Raw genomic sequence first — 12,135 nt, 5'->3', positions numbered from 1 at the left:
CACTTGTGCAAGTGCTTCTTCAGGTTTCATTTTCAGAGACAAAGGAAGCTTTTGTACGCAATCCCAGGTCGCACATGTGTTGTGTAACTGTACGCCAAAATTACACGCTGTTCCTTTGGTGTTAGCCTTGCTTCTCTGGCGAGGATAAAATAGAGCACTTGATGAAGCTTCCTCCTTGGGGATCACCGAGTCTTCAAGGAGGGAGGGTTTCAGGCAAAGCGTCCATGGCCACCGTTCCCCCCGCACACGCCGCGCGCACCGTGGGCAGCTGGTCTGTGTGGACTTGTCCCTCTTTGTCTCTTCGCGGCTTATCTCCTGCTAACCCGTCTCTCCCCACAGCTGCTCGAAGTGAACAAGCAGTGGGACCAGCATTTCCGGTCTATGAAGCAGCAGTACGAGCAGAAGGTAGTGTGGGGTGATGGGGACTCGAGGCTGAGCCCCAGGTTCCCGGCTGTGCTCTCGGGGCCTCCCCCGTCTCTGGCCTGCTGCTTCCGTCTCAGGAGCTTGGAACCTTGGAGGTTCACCCCTTCCCTCACACACTCCCACTCTCTGCCTTTGAACCCAGATCACTGAGCTTCGGCAGAAGCTGGCTGACCTACAGAAGCAGGTGACTGACCTGGAGGCTGAGCGGGAGCAGAAGCAGCGTGACTTTGACCGGAAGCTCCTCCTGGCCAAGTCCAAGATCGAAATGGAGGAGGCAAGTTGACTGCTGGTCCCTGCTGGCTCCGCTCAGGAGGCCTGGGGGCTCCAGCTCTGGCTCAAGCGCTAAGGGCTGTGTGGCCACAGGCGAAAGCACTTTCCTTCCCTGTACCTCAGTTTCCCATCTGAATATTGAGAGATTGGATCAGCTCTCGCTTTCCATATTTTCGTGTTTGCATGCAGAAGAGCTGTTTGTTCACTTAAAACGGTGCGGACCAGGGGACCGTACAGGGAAGCACAGAGTATAAAGGACACATGCAGGCTGCCCGGGTGCTTGATGGGAGTGGGCTGCTGCTGAGTGTTTAGAGTAGTGATGGCTGTCTGGGGGGGAGGGGGGGCTCAAATATTAGACAGAGCTCCCTTTCTTCACTCGTCCAGCCGCTGTTCAACAGAGCGTGCACTTGGCGCCGTGCTGGGCGCAGAGACTCAGCGGTGAGCAGATCAGCGGGTGGGAAACAAGTCATTGCAGAAACAAATATGAACAGGTGTGTTCAAGTATCACAGGAGAAGTTCCAGGGAGCGGCGGGAGGGCGTAAAGGGGAACCAGGTCAGTCTGAGGGGGGCCAGGAGCAGGTGCCCTGAAGAAATCGCATCTGATCCGTCAGTGTGTGACCGATAGCAGCCAAGGCCTCCAGGATCCTGGGCCAGCTTAACAAGGAAAGGCCTCAGGGCCCCCAGACTCTTGGAAGATTGTATTTATGTCATAGTGTCTTCCCCTTCGTGGGAACTGGGCACAGGCTGCTTTGGCCTAGCTTAAAAATGGCCATTTTCAACACGGATTGCATTTCAGAGTTCCCTCTGTCAGCATGTGACACCCAGGGGCTTTATCCGAGGGGTCAGCCTGCCTCAGTGACCACCCCTTGCCTTGAACGTGTGTGTTAGTGAGGGAGGACCCTGCCTGTCTTTTCTCCGAGTGCAGTCACATCTGCGACTGTCCACCGGACCCCTGGCTCTTTTGTCCCTTCCCCCAGCTTGCAGCCGTGGGTGAGATAAGTCCCCAGGATGGGACCGTCCTCCCTGTTAGCTGGGGGGGAGGTGGCCCTGTGTTAAGGACACATGGTGATAAGAGGCCATGCTAATCCTGGAGCCTCTCAAGTGGGAGTCCAGAACACCTCCCACAAGGTCTTCCCAAGGCTGCTCTCCCCAATCTCTGGCTGACCTCCCCTATTTGAAACACTTCCTTTGACTTGCAAGGGGAGAGGGAGCACCAGAATTAGGAGACCTGGCTTCTAGCCCCAGCTCACTGTGTAGCCTTAGGTAAGTCACGTCTCCTCTCTGGACATTCATTTGCCGTCACATCAGGGATTAGGGTTTGATGCTCTCTTAAAGGCCAGTCCAGCTGTGGCCCTCTGCAGTGAAGGATCCCTGCCTGTTCCATAGTGGGTGTGGGAGCGGGGCTTCCACCTGGAAGCCCTCCCTGGTTTCTTAGCTGTGGCGCTCTTTCTTTTCACCTCGTAGTACTTTGTTCCTCTGCGGAGGAACACTCTCTACCTTTTATGCTGCATTTATTTAAGTGTCTTCTCTCCTAGGCTTAGAGGCTGTAAGAGCTGAAAGGTCCTTTCAGTGTTCTCAGTGGTTGATCACTTCTGTGCATCACAGAAGACCCCGTGCAAATCTCGTGGAAACTATGGCTCTTCTCCTTAGAAAATTGCACAGGCAAAATTTTGCCTCCTGTTCTGGGGCTCACAGACCTCCTGACACCCATCCGTGACTCCTGTTAAGAGACCCCGACCCATGGCAGAGAGGGGAACATAGACCAGAGAGTACTGTGGCAGTGGCCAAGGTCTCAGCTCCTTGGCAGAGTTGCTGGTATCAGAACCCAGAGTCTTTCAATGAACCGAGCTGCCTTTTCCTTGAGGACAGGACGGTATGGGCATTACGGCTCTGATGCCCTGCATGGTGTCTTCACGTGAGCACTGGGGACTGCTGAGGGAGAGGCAGAGAGGAGGCCTGGCTGACGGGGGGCTGGGGCAGGCGGTGCAGTGCGTTCAGGCCTCCTGGAGGGGCTCCCTGCCGACCAGCCCTGTGTTCCCTGCAGACCGACAAGGAGCAGCTGACAGCAGAGGCCAAGGAGCTGCGCCAGAAGGTCAAGTACCTGCAGGATCAGCTGAGCCCGCTCACCCGGCAGCGGGAATACCAGGAAAAGGAGATCCAGAGGCTCAACAAGGTGGGCGCCTTGCATCTCCTTTGATGGCCTGTTTGATGATCTGTCTTCCCCTCTGGGGGTTGGGGGGAGCTGCTCCTCTTCACCAGCCTGTGTGCCCCCAGCGCCCGGCACAGTGCCTGGCACCAAGCGCATGCTCAGGAAACACCTGCTGAAGGGAGTGGATGAGCAGAGGCCCGAGGGTTCCTGCCCTTGAGAATCGGGACCCAGGGAGATGGGGCATCCGGGTGGAGGCTGGATTTTATTTTATTTTATTTATTTTATTTTTTTAAAGATTTTTATTTATTTATTTGGCAGAGAGAGAGATAGCGAGAGCAGGAACACAAACAGGGGGAATGGGAGAGGGAGAAACAGGCTTCCCGCCGAGCAGGGAGCCCGATGTGGGACTCGATCCCAGGATCCTGGGATCATGACCTGAGCCGAAGGCAGACGCTTAACGACTGAGCCACCCAGGCGCCCGGAGGCTGGATTTTAAAGCAGAGGCCTGCTGTTTTGAGCCAAGGCGAGTGGGTAGGGGTGAGGCCGGCTCTGGGGGCTGGTTCTAGTCCCAGCTTACCCACTCCAGCCTCTCTGGGCCTCAGTTTTGTCATCTGAACCCTGGTTGGACACCTTCCAGCCCTGCCTGCCTTCCAGCCCAGGGGTTAAAGGAGCGAACTAACAAGAGGAAGCTTTGAAAGGAAACGTTCTCTGCAAGCCTGGAGGAGTTGTCCGTGGTTCATCTTTGCCTCCTTTCCTGTCTGTCTGCCTTCCCCCCGCCTCTTGACCTTGCCCACAGTAGGCTCTGTCATGAGTTTGGCATATTCACTGGGCCCCAGCCCTGCTAGGGGAACCCTTTCTATTTGGTTTTGGGGTTTGATAAGCATTGATTTTGCCGAGTCTGGGGAACCTTGGGACCTGTTCTCAAAAAAAGAATGACCTGTCCCGAGCTGGGGGACTTGGAGGCCTAAATCCAGGCACGATATTGCACATGGTGCCAGATCCTAGAGGTCACTCAGGTTGGATCACTGCCCTCCGGGTTTCCCTGGCATTGCGGGGGACAGAGACACACGTGTGAGTGACTGCTTTGCTTGTGACCTCAGGCAAGTCTCTCCGCGTCCCTGGACCTCAGTCTTCTCATCTAAAAAATAGGCACATGGAGCAGGAGGATAAAGTAGAGCCATGACTTCCCCTTGCAGTGTCCAGGGCTTACTCTCGGCTCAGCAGTTTCCATGGGTTTCTGGGAGAGTCAAAGAGACTAAGCGGGGGCCCAAGTCCAAGTTGGGGGAGGTTTTCTTTGTCCCCCCACTGTCTAGGGAGGCACTGTGGGCACTGCTAATGTGTGGCAAGCAGAAGCCCCGCTGCGCCGGGGGCTAAAGTCCAGGTGGCGATGAGCGTGGTGGGTGCTGAGCAGCGTTCCAGAGTTCTCGAATACCGCATTCACCGAGCTGAAGGGAAAACCCGTTAATAGAGACCTTTTAAGTTCTGAGCACACTGCTTCCATAAAGGAAAGGATTTTGTGAGCGTGGTAGAAGAAGGGTGCTTTTATTTTGTTTTCAAAATGTAGTTTGGTGATGTTTCAGCCCATTTTCAGGCTTAGATAGGCAAAATACTAACTAAGACAAAATTAAATTCCAGTGTAATCTAACTAGAGAAGAGCTGGGGACAGAAAGGTTGGCTTGGTAACCATAGGTTTGGAAAGCTCAAGAATCAGAGGGCAAGGCAGTGGTTGAGGACATGGAAGCTTCCCCGAAGGGCTTAATATTCTCTCTAGGTCTGGGTGCTAGGAATTGAGCTGCACCTGCTCGGAGAAGGGGAGATTCTCCCTTCTATGTGAGGACCCCCCCAGTTAGTCTGCTTATGAGCTGTGTGACTTTGGACATGTCATGGATTTCTGAACCTCAGTTTTCACATCTGTCAAATGGGGTTGACGATCATAGTCTTTCTTCATAGGACCGTGGAGAGGATCCAATGAAATGATGTGTGTATAGTGTAAATAAATACGGTAGCACTTATTAAATTGTCCTGGTGGTGGCAGTTATTATTGTCACTCATGTCAGGAAGGCGGTCACTGAAGATGACCTCTCCAATGGGGCCAGACTTCTGGGGCTTCTGCTAATGGGCCTGTCTCCCTTCTTCCCAATCCCAGGCCCTGGAGGAAGCACTGAGCATCCAGGCCTCCCCCTCCTCTCCACCAGCAGCATTTGGCGGCCCAGAAGGAGCTGGTGGCCTCCTAAGGAAACAGGAGCTGGTCACACAGAACGAATTGCTGAAACAGCAGGTGAGCCCGAGAGGTAGGAGGTGCTGAGTGGGGAGCTGGAGCATTCCTGAGGACCCACAATGGGCTTGGCATCATGTGGAAGCTCTAATTAGCAGTCCACATTCTGGCTGCTGGCCTGGACCCCTGTCTGGTTATAGGTTTATCCTTTCTAGCACTGTGTTCCTAACTAGGTCATTCCTCTGCCACCTTTTTGAGTCAACCATCTCTATACCCCAGTTGTGCTATTATTTACCTAATATTTAAAAAAAAAATTTTAGGGGCACCTGGGTGGCTCAGGAGGTTGAGCATCTACCTTTGGCTCAGGTCATGGTCCCAGGGTCCTAGGATCGAGCCCTGTGTCGGGTTCTTGCTCAGTGGGGAGCCTGCTTCTCCCTCTTCCTCTACCATTTCCCCTGCTTGTGCTCTTTCTCTCTTTGTCAAATAAATAAATAAAAATCTTTTAAAAAATAATAAAAAAATGAATTTTAAATTAGTTACTTTCAATAAATGTATTTAAAAAGGAACTTTATATCACTACTATAAATGGAAAACGCTGTTTATAATTTGCCACAAATGGAAAGTAACTGTAAGCAATAAATACAGTAAAAGAAAAACAGTATTATTAAACTCTAACTGGATACTCTTGCCTGATGAAGACTCTGAACTTGAGTCCTCTTCGAGGGAGGGGAAGGGAAATTAAGAAGTACTGGAAAGATGTTAAAGACCTGAGAGCATAAATGGAGACTTTCTCCTTGAGGGGCACAGAAGGACTGAAAGGAAACTGGAAAGGCTAGGGCTCGCCCATGTGTTTCTATTTGACGTCATGCTCTGGAGCCTCATAAACCATCTCTAACCCGGCCAGTGTCTCACTGGTCTGCAGTGGGATATGAAAGTGCAGGCTCAGAAGCAGGGAGCCGCGAGGCGCCCTCGAAGCCTTGGGAGAGCTCTGTAGGTCCTCTGAGAGCCAGGAGACAAGCTCCAGTCTTGCATCCACACTCTGGGCCTGTGGCTTCACCTCTCGTGGGGGCCTTAACAGAATGAAAGGGTTGGACTGGTTGGGGGCTTGTGACCCCCTTTTTTTTTTTTAAGCCACAGATACCTTGTTTAAATAAAGCCCTGTGTTGAAGCCCAGAATATAAAATAGAGGGACCCAGATCTAGCCTGTTTGCAGGTGGACGTGGGGAGCCAGAGGTACACCTGTTCCCCTCTTCACAATGTCTGTGAGGATGGGGTGAAACCAGCAGGGGGCCAGAGCGGCCTGAGCCCCTCCTCCCTCACCTTCCCCACCCCTCCCCTTCTCTCCGTTCCCCTCCAGGTGAAGATCTTTGAGGAGGACTTCCAGAGGGAGCGCAGCGATCGAGAACGCATGAATGAGGAGAAGGAAGAGCTGAAGAAGCAGGTGGAGAAACTGCAGGCCCAGGTCACCCTGTCCAATGCCCAGGTGAGAGCAGCTGGGCCAAGGAAGGGGCAACCAGCCTGTCCTCACAGGGTAGGGGTGTGGATCGGAGGGTCCCTGGTGAGACTGGAAGTCAGGACACGCACTGGTTCTTCCAGCTCTGCCACCAGATTTCTGCCTACCTCCGCAAGTCCCTTCCCCTCTCTGACCTCTGACTCCCACCCCCACAGTCGGAGCCCCCCACTCTCACTGAGTGGAACTAAAGGGTGTTAATAGGGATGCAGAGCAACAGGAGGCTCGTGTGAGCCCTCCTGACCTGTGTTCAGACCCCCCACGGTGAGCAGGCCTCACCTGCAGCCACCAGCCGGGGCTGTGCTCTGCCCCACGGGGGCCTTCCCTCCCCGGGCTGGGCCAGGCGGGCCGCCGAGAGTGCCGGCCCCGTGCATCCATGCGTCAGTCGGCCTGGGTCCAGGCCTGGCCAGGAAGCACCCGAGCCAACAGTCTTCTCTCCCTCCCTCCTCCTCTCAGCTAAAAGCGTTCAAAGATGAGGAGAAGACAAAAGAAGCCCTCAGACAGCAGAAGAGGAAAGCAAAGGTGAGGAGGTTTGAGGGAGGAAGCAGCACTCACCTCATCTTAACCTTATTCAGGGAGCTACAGTCTGAGGGGAGAGGCAGTTTCTGCTCAGCTGTCCAGCTAATCACGGAGGTAATGCAGGTCGAGCACTTGGACAGTGCTTGGTACAGAGTAGGCGCTCGGGACACATGAGCTGTCGTCGGTGGATATTCTGTGCCCATCGACCAGCCTTCAGAGAACTAAGATACCAAGTAGAGAAAGGGAGAGGAGACGGGTGTCACTGGGGATGGCCTGTCGCGGGCCAGAGCCCGATGTCAACATCTCTTGCAGGCCTCGGCCGAGCGCTACCACGTGGAGCCCCCCCCAGAGCACGTGTGCGGGGCCTACCCGTATGCCTACACGGCCGTGCCGGCCCTGGTGCCACACCACGGCTTTGAGGACTGGTCCCAGATCCGCTACCCCCCGCCCCCCATGGCCATGGAGCACCCGCCCCCGCTCCCAAACTCACGCCTCTTCCATCTGGTGAGTCTGTGTCCCCCCTTCAGTCCAGAACACACGGAGCGGCCAGCCCACGCACTTTGCGGAGGGCGAGGCCAAGTGAGGGGGTCTGAGACTGCATCCTTGGCTCTTGGCTGAACAGCACTGTGGTGTGCAGGCAGATGTCCAGAGCCAGGCAGGACCGGCCAGCCCAAAGCCGCTCAGGCTCTCTGGTGTAGGACGGGAAAGGCTCAGAGGGAGGGCAGGAAGGAGGGCTCCCTCCAACCAAGCAGGCCACAGGGATCAGAGTTTGGGTTTGACTTTTTCTTAGAATTTGCACTTGTAACCAGGTACCAGGCCCTCACCATGCATTCCCTCCTTCGCTTTCCTTCTCTTTTCCCCTTTTCCAGTTTCCCTTGCATTCCTGTCCCCTCCCCTCTCTTCTTTCTTTCCTTTTATTTGCAAAGAGCTCCTGCCACCTGTCCCGTCCTCTCCTTCTGCTTTGGTGTCCCCACTCCCACCTGGACAGTGGCAGTGCCTCCTGCCTGGCCTCTCCCAGCTTCTTCTGCTCTGCCCAGTCCTTACACACATCCTCTTGGCAATCTACACTGGAGTGGAATGCGGGGCTTAGGAGAAGGGCTCTGGGGTTATAGAGACCTAGAACCGAAGGTTGGCCCCCTTCTTAGCTCGATGACCTTCAGCAAGTTTCTTAACCCCTCTGAGCCTCAGTTTCCTTACCTGTAAAATGGGGATGGCCCCCTGGGTTGTCGTAAGGATTCAGTTGTACTGGATGAGCACGTGCTCCGTGCCGTGCTGGCGTGGTGGCCCCTACTGTAACTTTGGACTGTGATTATTGACTACTAAGCACTTTCATTGCAGCCAGAATACACCTGGCGGCCGCCCTTTGGAGGCATGCGCAATCAGAGCTCCCAAGTGATGGACTCGCCCACAGCCAGGCCTGTGGAACCAGGTGAGCGTGGTCTAGTCCTGGGTCTTGTCTTCCCCTTGGGGAGATAATGTCTTACCTGCCAGGAACGCCCCAGTCTGGGGATGATATCACCACCTTCTGCTCTTGGTGGAAGAGAGACCTCACGTTCCAAAACAGTGTTGAGAGGATGGGGAGGTGACTGCGGGGGGAGGGGGTTGAAGTCATTCATTCATTTATCTGAGTGTGGTGTCCAAATGCCAGGTGCTCTGCTGGGTGCCAGGGAAGCCACGTGAGTACAAACAGATAATGGTTCCTGCCCTTGCGGAGCTTACTGCCTAGTGAGGGAGGAAGAAATGAGTAAAATGCACACACAAAGTCACACAGACGGGCCTTTGATTGCACTTAGGTGCCGTGAAGGAAGGAGAGCAGGTTTCTATGAGAGCAGATAGCAGGGTGACCTGACCTGGGCCGGGGGGCAGTGATGTTGGAGTCGGGACCCTCAGAGTGCATGGCATTAACCAGGTGAAGGGGGGACAATGGAGGATGTTCTTGCAGAGAAATGACAAATACAAAGGCCCTGGTGGGAGGGAGGGGAGAAGGGAAGCCAACTGGAGGATGGGGAGAAGGCCAGAGAAGACTGGAGAAGCCGAGGACAAGGTGGGGAAGGAGAGCTGGGCGAGGCAAGGTCAGGAAGGTAGGTGAGTCCAGGCTGAACAGGGACCTGCAGATGATGGACAGGGGGGCTGGTCTTTATCCTAGCGACGATGTGCTCCCCTTGGACATGTTTAAAGCAGAGTGGCGTGACAGATCAGATATGCATTTTGAAAAGCTCCATCCGGTCATGGTGCCGGCCAGCAGCAGCTGAGGACCGGAGGTTGGTTCACAGGTCACAGGAGGACTCCGGGGCCCCAGTGACTGCCTTTGCTTTCTGCGGGGCTCTGCGGGGCCGAAGGCACTCCCTTGCCTCCTGCGGGGGAGCAGGGGAGCCGAGTCCTTCTCAGCACAAACAGGTGTTTTCCATGGGTTGTGGCTCTGCCGGGAGGGAGAGGGCCGCTCACAGAAGGGATGCAAGCAGGGGCTGCAGGAGGACGTGGAGGCACTGTGGGTGGGAGGAGGCATCGGGCTGCTCAGCTGTTTTCTCATGGCTCCTGGCAGAGCCCTAGAGGTTGTGTTGGAGCCCCTGGGATGTTGCTGGGATGAGGGGCGAATGGGCAGGGCTCTCCCCACCCCGAGAACTGCTCCACCTCTGGGATCTGGAGCCAGATGGGCTAAGCCCAAACGCTTCCTAGATCTGGAACTTTAGGCAAATTCTTAAAAATCTCTCTGTGTCCTTATTCCCTCCTCCATAAAGGGAAAATAATCTGCCTGCTTCAAAGGGCAGGGCAAGGATTGAATGACAGATGTACCTAAGGTCCTAGCCCAGGGCCTGGTGCTCGGCAGCATTCAACTCTGTGATTTCCATTGTTACTTGCTCGTTTCTCTAGGCCTTTGAAACCTCCTGTACCCCATCATTTTTAAAGTCCTCTATGTTTTTCTTTATTTAGAGTCTACGAAAAATGACCGTGAGGGGCCTCAGTGAGACCAGATTATGTCACTTGGCTCCACCTTCGTCTTACAGAGCCACCTGATCTGATTGCTGAAAAACTAGAGGCCATGTTCTCTGTGTGGCCAGAGCCTTGGTTGGATGGGAGGCTGATGGGCCACTGGGTTGTGCCCCAGCCCGAACTAAACTGTTTCCGAACTGGAGAGGCTCCACCCGGAAGGCTTCCATTTGGCCCCTCCTTTGGGGTGACCAGGAGAAACTCACTACCTTGCAGCCAAGTGGCGAGAGGCCTCATCCGACTTTGACCTGCCATGCTTTGTGGAATCACTGGGGAACCTCAGTCTCAAGAGTGGGGTGCAGTGGAGACCCCTTCCTTTCGAAACTTCCCTGGAAGTGGTTCCAGCCCCTCGGTGGAACATGTCCCATTCACGTGTGTGTTTAATTTTTGCTTCAAGCTCTATGGTAGCCGGACCCGCCCCGTGCCCAAGCCTTCCCCTCTGAGGAGCTGCGGGAAGAGCGGGTTTGCTCCCAGAAGCAGGAGAGAATGACAGGCGTCCTGTTGCAGGACCACTTCCACCCACGGAAGCCTTGCCAGCACCATGGCAGCCTGGGATGAAGGCCCCGCCAGCCACATGTGCTGAGGGGCCCACCGTGAAGCTGGAGGCTTGCGGTGCCAGAGGCCCAGATCAAGGTGGCTGGCTGTCCCTGGGCAGCTGTTTGCACGAATCTTGGACATAAATCCAAGTTGAAGATCAGTGCTCTATGATTTGTGTTCTTTTATGCCCTGGCTAGCGTTCCCCTCCCAGTCAGTGAGAGTGCTGCTTTCTGTGTCCCGGTCCCCCTAGTCCCCTGAGAGCATCACCAGGGCTCTGGGCAGATAGCCCCGGGGCTCTGCTCTGAGCCTCTCCAAAGGTGAGGCACCCAGGGCCAGTGGAAGGAGTCTGGGCCGAGAATCAGGGGACCTGGGTTTCAATTCCAGTCCTGCCCCTCACATGTCAGGGGGCAGTGGGCAAGGCCGGCCCTTCGGTGAGGCTGTTTCCTCACCTGTCACATGGACTACCTCGTCTCAGCCCCGGCTGCCTGGAGAATTGTGGGAGGGAGTGAGCGTGGATGGGAACTGGTTTTGTAAACTCCAAATGCCAAGTTAGAGAAGCAGAGTGGGTCTAGGTAGAAACCAAACAGCAGGGGCCCGAAGCATTCCCTCCATTTCTTTTTGCTTCCTCCAACTCCCCCCGCCCCCCCCACAACCGAGGGTGGCCCCATGGAGGAAGCACCACAGTAGGCTCAGCTGTTGCAGAAAGGCCTTTACTGGGCAGACGGGGGGGGTGGGGGGAGTCTAATGCCAGGGACCAGGGTGAGGGGAGAGGGCACATCCTCCAGAAAAGCAGGGGCGGCATCCCTGCCCAAGGGCCTCAGCCTGAATGCACTAAGGGCTGGCCCTTCAGACAGGCTCAGGGGAGGTCCGCCCATAAGGGCTTCGGGCCCCTCCTTCATGGAGATGCCATTCCTGACCCGGGGAACGTGGCCCTTGCTCTCACATCTGCCTTGGCTGCTCTCAGGGAGCACTATGGGGTGGGGTAGGGGGCTTGGGAGGGCCCTTCAGGAAGAGAGGGGCTGCATGGTGGAGAGTAGGGAGACTGGGCAGTGCGGTAGACCCAGAAACTTCTGGGCCCTTCAGTGGTGATATTTGGAGGCAATGGGAGATGCTGGCCCCAAAGTCGAGGTGTAGGTCAGAACAGAACCGTTGGATCGAGAGCTGGTTTTACCGTGGGCTCAGCTGAAAGTGAATGGTTATCGTCAGAATTGGAGAGAAAGGGGAGGTATTTTCTCGCACTCTCTGCAGCACACAGCTGTGCGTACGCATATGGTATGCGTTGCCCATATTCCCGCAGGTGGACACAGGTGGCTGTTCACTCGCGCACACACGTGGTCACACGCGCCTGTGGGCATGCGTGCAGACACCCACGTGCACGGCAGTACAGACACAATCGTACGCACATGTTTGCGTCAGGCGGGGGCCTTGTGGAATAGCGAGGGGTCTATGGTGGGAGTGTGGTGTGGTTGGAGAAACGGATTCCTTCCTGAATGGAGCCCCTCCCCAGCCCCCGCACGGTGGACA

General features: G+C 55.3%; 2 protein-coding genes across 5 annotated transcripts in view; one reads left to right on the top strand and one right to left on the bottom strand.

Annotated features, from left to right (window-relative positions):
* Positions 1-10,771, top strand: part of TNIP1 (TNFAIP3 interacting protein 1) — a 49,755-nt gene extending 38,984 nt beyond the window's left edge. For 2 of the 4 annotated variants that reach the window (XM_081825643.1, XM_081825641.1), the window contains exons 10-18: positions 340-405; positions 566-697; positions 2,738-2,866; positions 4,989-5,120; positions 6,415-6,540; positions 7,024-7,089; positions 7,399-7,590; positions 8,425-8,515; positions 10,018-10,771. In XM_081825643.1, coding sequence (XP_081681769.1) covers positions 340-405; positions 566-697; positions 2,738-2,866; positions 4,989-5,120; positions 6,415-6,540; positions 7,024-7,089; positions 7,399-7,590; positions 8,425-8,515; positions 10,018-10,052 — 969 coding nt within the window. In that variant the 3' untranslated portion in view covers positions 10,053-10,771. The remainder of the gene's footprint in view (positions 1-339; positions 406-565; positions 698-2,737; positions 2,867-4,988; positions 5,121-6,414; positions 6,541-7,023; positions 7,090-7,398; positions 7,591-8,424; positions 8,516-10,017) is intronic. The other 2 variants (XM_081825645.1, XM_081825644.1) reach the window with 2 other exon arrangements.
* Positions 1-12,135, bottom strand: part of MYOZ3 (myozenin 3) — a 381,468-nt gene that overhangs the window by 123,014 nt on the left and 246,319 nt on the right. The window lies entirely within an intron of this gene.

Source organism: Leptonychotes weddellii, chromosome 7 (genome assembly GCF_054177405.1).
Source record: "Leptonychotes weddellii isolate Sample4059 chromosome 7, ASM5417740v2, whole genome shotgun sequence".
In the NCBI taxonomy this organism is placed as follows: domain Eukaryota; kingdom Metazoa; phylum Chordata; class Mammalia; order Carnivora; family Phocidae; genus Leptonychotes; species Leptonychotes weddellii.
The sequence above is the reverse complement of the archived record's forward strand: the minus strand, read 5'-3'. Positions and strand labels throughout refer to the sequence as shown.